The 5,137-nt window shown below is 51.9% G+C and overlaps 1 protein-coding gene across 2 annotated transcripts in view; it reads left to right on the top strand.

The window, feature by feature from the left end:
• The first annotated feature begins 1,163 nt into the window (after window positions 1–1,163).
• OC90 (otoconin 90) overlaps window positions 1,164–5,137 on the top strand; it is a 27,023-nt gene continuing 23,049 nt past the window's right edge. The window contains exons 1-4 of one of the 2 annotated variants that reach the window (XM_019651278.1): window positions 1,164–1,296; window positions 1,422–1,550; window positions 1,697–1,738; window positions 2,511–2,561. In XM_019651278.1, coding sequence (XP_019506823.1) covers window positions 1,200–1,296; window positions 1,422–1,550; window positions 1,697–1,738; window positions 2,511–2,561 — 319 coding nt within the window. In that variant the 5' untranslated portion in view covers window positions 1,164–1,199. The remainder of the gene's footprint in view (window positions 1,297–1,421; window positions 1,551–1,696; window positions 1,739–2,510; window positions 2,562–5,137) is intronic. The other variant, XM_019651277.1, reaches the window with a different exon arrangement.

A 5,137-nucleotide genomic window follows, 5' to 3' on the forward strand; every position in this document is an offset into this window, starting at 1 on the left:
TAAGAATTGGACACACGTGGGTTCCAATCTCAGCTGCCCCACCTGACTCTCTGTGTGACTGCAGCAATTTTATTCCATGTCTCTGGGCAACCCTGGCCGAAGAAACAGAATAGGCAAAGGCATAGAGGGAAAAAACATGGCGCTTTGGGGACACCATACTGGAGCCATTCTCAAGTGCCTATTACGTGCCATAAGCTTTTTTACAAAGCAATTCTGAGCTTCCAAACAACCCTGTTCGATGAGGATCATTGCTCCCAGGTTTCAGACAAGGAGAAGGAAGCTCAGAGGAGTTGAATAACTTGCCCAAGGACACATAGCTGCTAGGTGGCAGAGCCGGGGTTTGAACCCAGGTGAAAATGACTCCACAGTCCAGGTGACGTGGATTGGCTGGAGTTTGGAGCATCAGGATAAGCGTGAGGTGCGGCATGGGCGTAAATCACTCGGTGAGGTACACAGTGAACACTCATTCATTCATTCATTCATTCAACAGATACATACTGAGCACCTACACCAAGTGCAAGATACGCATCAAGATGCCGGGGATATCCTGACCTTCCGGGATTTTCTCATGGTTGTCTGACACTGAGAAATTCCAAAAACATGATATAGTATGTGAGGTAGTGGCAAGAGCTGTGTCAGACAGCAAATCCGGGAAAAGTCATAGGGAGGCTGGAGCGGGTGCCTGGTTGAATAGGGAGGTGAAGAAAAGTCTCTCCAAGGTGAACAGTGAGCAAAGATGGAAACGAGACATGTCCCAGAGAAGAGCAGTGCAGATGGAGGCAGCAGCACGTGGTAGACCCCAAGGCTCGAGGGGCCTGGGGTGTTTGAGGAACAGATGGTCCGTGAGTCAAACAGGGGGTGAGGAGGGGGGAAAGGAGATGAGATCTGAGAAGGAACAGAGGCAGTGGCTTTTGCTTTGAGTTGGGAAGTCGTTGGGGGTTCTGAACACAAGAAAAGACGTGGTGAGACGGTGGGGCCTGGGTTTTCAAAGGACTGTTCTGGCCCCTCCTAGACTGGACAGCACGGGGGGAGGCAGGGAGGCCAGTTAGGAGGCCACTCTCGGGGCCCAGGCAAGAGTTGATGGGGCTTCTCCCACGGCAGTGAAACGGCGAGGGAACACGTGGTCAGACTATAAATAGGTTGGAAGGAGAGGCAATAAGACGCCCTGAAGGGTTGGCTGTGATTGTGAAAGAAAAGGAATGATTCAGCTCCCCGAATGGACCCACGCAGCTGAAGAGATGGAGCTGACACAGGACATGCATCGGGGTGACACAGGACATGGAGCTCACACAGGAGGTGAAACGTCAGCAAGAGGCGCAGGACTTGGGAGGGGCCGACGGGGAGTTCAGTTTGGGAGTCTGTGTTACCTCTCAGGGTTCCCCGTGACATCTTCCAACCGGCTGTGCCCTTGCTCCGTGCAGAGCCCAGGGACCCTTGCGAGCGCCTGCTGTGTACCTGCGACAAGGCTGCCATAGAGTGCTTGGCTCAGTCCAGTATCAACTCCTCCCTGAACCTCCTGGACGCCTCCTTCTGTCTGTCTCAGCCTCCAGGTAGGAAGGACCAGGCCCGGCGTCTCTGACGACCAGGGGCAGGGGCTGGTGTGGGACCCTGGTGTGGGCGCTGTGCATCTTCAGGCGCCAAGTCCAGCACCTTGTAACACCCCTGAAGTCTACTTTCCTTTTCTTCTCTCTTTCAGAGACAACCAGCAGGAAGGAGCCCACGACCCTTCTGCCCAGAGGTAAAGCCTCCTCGCGGAAGCTGCTCTTACTCAGAGCTCAGGGGCCAGGCTCCTGATCGGAGCCAGTGGACACACATACCGTTCACGCCTGTCATTCCTCGTTCACCAAAGTTCCCGCGATCTCTCAGTCCCAACGCCATGGGGTACCTGGGGTGGGAAGTTCAGAGGTACGCCTTGCAGAGCACCCCTCCTTTCCTGGGACTGGGGTCTGTTTCTCAGAATGAGTCCTGCAGTGCTTGGCAAAGAGCAAGCTGATGAGGGGGTGTGTGTGTGTGGATTTCTGGGTGTGTGCTTGTGTGTGGATGTGGGTATGTGGGGGGGGGTCACATGGACACGTGTGTGTGTGTGTGTATGGGGTGGTGTATGCTTATTGTATCTATCTTCTGAGTCCCACGTTCTTTTTTTCTCTGCCTTCCTGCCTCTCCTTTTGAACAGAGGTCTTCTCAAGTCAAAATACCATACTCCACAGCTACAAACCTTTGGGGTTTGCAGCCCTTTCATTGTCACAGGCTGTGTCACCTTCACCAGGACCCAGAGCTAGCTGGAGTCCCTCTTGAGCTGGGGCCTTGCTGGGCACCCCTGCATTGTGGGAGGTGGATGAGAGGCAGGGGAACCCTAAGGCAGGAGGAACAGCTCTTTCCTGGTAGCACCTCGTACAGCCCCCTCCTCCCTTGGACCCGCAGTCCCCAACCTGTTCTCGTTTGAGACCCCTGGCACCTGGTATTGACACTGTGTTCATCAGTCATTGCTGTTGGGGACTCTCTTTTTCCAGGGTATCCTGTGGAGCCCACAGACAGCAGCCTGGTGGCCCTCTCAGGAGAAGGTGAGCACGGGGTGGGGGGGACTGGTGTGTGACCCAAAGGCCCACATGTTAATTGTACCATCGCCTACTTGGTAGAATCAGCTCCCCGTAAACACCCACCCCTGCCTGGGCCTGCAATGCAATGGCCTCGAGGACTTTCCAGAGCCACACTTCGTTCCTCCCAACCCTGAATCTCTTCTCTACTTGCTCAGCTTTCTCCCACACCCCTACTCCCAACTCAGGAGAACTGAACCATCTGAAGCTGAACTTCAGATGAACAACAAATAGCTTTTGAGTATAAGTATGTCCCGTGCCAATTCTGGGACATACTTATATGTTACTTTAAAAGTACTTGTTGTTCCTCCGAAATCCAAATCTAACTGGGCATCCTGTATTTTTATTTGCTAAACCTGGCAACTCATCACTGAATGACCCTAGAAGTTTGTTTATTTCTCTGCTGCTGCTGCTGCTGCTGCTGCTATGAGGATAGAAGCAGGGGCTCATGGTGTGGCTCACCCCCAGGGCACCTCACTCCCAGCAGCCCCAAGACAGTCCATGCCTTGGGGTCCAGGTCTAGAGAAAAGAGGAAATGGCACCTACACCAAACCAAAGCTCCGCCATATGCCCTAACCAAGCAACAATGACTCCCAGCACGTTTGGCAGCCACCACTTCCATTCTAAATTGAGGATATGATGCAGATGCGATGGCCCCATCAGACAATCACATTTATGATCCCAAATCAGTACATTTTCCAATGTCCTCAGCCTGAAGCATCTTGTGGCACGACCCTGCGAAACACGCAAAGGAAATGAGGGTCTTCAAGGAGTCTGGAGGCTGATGGGAGGAGAGTGGATACACTCACACCTTCACCCCCAACACACGCGCACTCACGCCCACGACCTAGGCAGTGCACACAGGTGCCCTTCAGAGAAGGCGGCAGCCTGAATGCAGGCTCAGAAACCAACCACATAGGTGCAGGTGAGACACTTTGTGAGGAAGAGCCATCGGGCTTGTAAGTGTTGTCGCCTTCATGTCGCGAAACAATTGTGTTTTGGGGTCAGGAAGGTTGGGGGTGGAGTCCTGGCTCTCCCATTTTTCAGCTGTGTGACTTTGGGAACGTACTTTAACCTCTCTAAGCGTCAATGTCTTTATTTGCATAAAGCAGCAGTCGGCAAGCTTTCTGTGAAGAGCCAGAGAGTAAATATTTTAGACACAGGCTCTCTGTTGTAATGACTCAACTCTGCCATGGTAGCAGGAAAGCAGCCATAGACAATTTGTACCTGGATGAGTGTGATTGTNGCCAGCCCCAGCGCCCGCCCTGCTCTCCTGCCCACAGACTGCCTGGGCCCCCACTTCACCTGGCTGCAGGCTGTCTTCACCAACTTCCCCGCGCTGCTCCAGTTCGTCAGCGGTATGAGGTGTGTGGCTGGACTCTGCCCCCGAGACTTGGAAGACTATGGCTGTGCCTGCAGGTTTGAGATGGAAGGGCTGCCCGTGGACGAGCCTGACAGGTGAGCAAGACCACAGGTGAGCTCACTGCAGCCTGGCTGGTGCTTGGGCAAAACAGGACACAGAAAGCTCCCTGGACAGGGGATTCGGGAGGCGTCTCAATTCCAGGCCTTACCCGCTGGGTGACTGCTCTTCTCATCTTTAAATTGCAGGGCAATCTGTGATCTGATCATGTTCTGGGAAGTTATCCCGATCCTATGTTATTCCTGATCGTGCAAATCTTCATTTTAGTTTCTCAACGTTTGGGTCCACCTGTATCAGAACCACCCGAATGCTTGCTAAAATGCAGATTCCAGATCATGGTTGCTTCAAAGCAACTAGGAAGGTTTCTATTCGATTTGATTTTCAACAAACACGCACCAAGTACCAATAATATGTGAACACAGTGCTCGATATAAACAGACCACTATCCTTGCTTCAAAGAGGTAAAGTTCTGGCGGGGAACATGGAGAAAATACAAGTGGGCCAATAAAGACATACTCCCTCCCTACATACAAGGAAAGGGAATTAAAACCAGATGCCAACTTTTACCCATCAGATTGGCATGGTGCCACAGCCATTCCTGGGAACATGTTTTCCTTTCAGGCCCTCCCTTGCCACTTCCTTTAATTATTAAAACACCTTGCAAACCTAGAAGTCAAAGAAATGAAGCAGTAATACATCACTGTCTCCAACCCAAAAAGAATGATCAAAGCACTGACAGCAAGAAGCTGACAGAATTGTGGGTCACACCCAATTTCAATTACTTTATGCAGTTCAGCTGATGGGGATGGGGATTTCCAAATTCCTGGAGGACAGGCTATTGCCACCTTGAATAGCACACCAGATTGCAAAAATAACTGCTGCTATTTACTGAGTGCCCACCAGAATCTGCAGACGTTTTCTTGAATGCCCCAGATTCTTATGTAGTGGGAGAAACTTAGTGCTTGCCCAAGGTCATCATCAGCTGCCTGTATATTTTTTCTTCTTTGCATTGCTTTCCACTGAATTTCCACACAGGAGTGTGTGCAAATGCCACCTGACCTCCCACACCGAGTGTCAGCCACGCTCTGTGATCAACCTTGACCTTGGCCAGCTACAGAGCCCT

The sequence above is a fragment of the Hipposideros armiger genome, unplaced genomic scaffold, assembly GCF_001890085.2.
Source record: "Hipposideros armiger isolate ML-2016 unplaced genomic scaffold, ASM189008v1 scaffold_157, whole genome shotgun sequence".
Taxonomy (NCBI): Eukaryota; Metazoa; Chordata; class Mammalia; order Chiroptera; family Hipposideridae; genus Hipposideros; species Hipposideros armiger.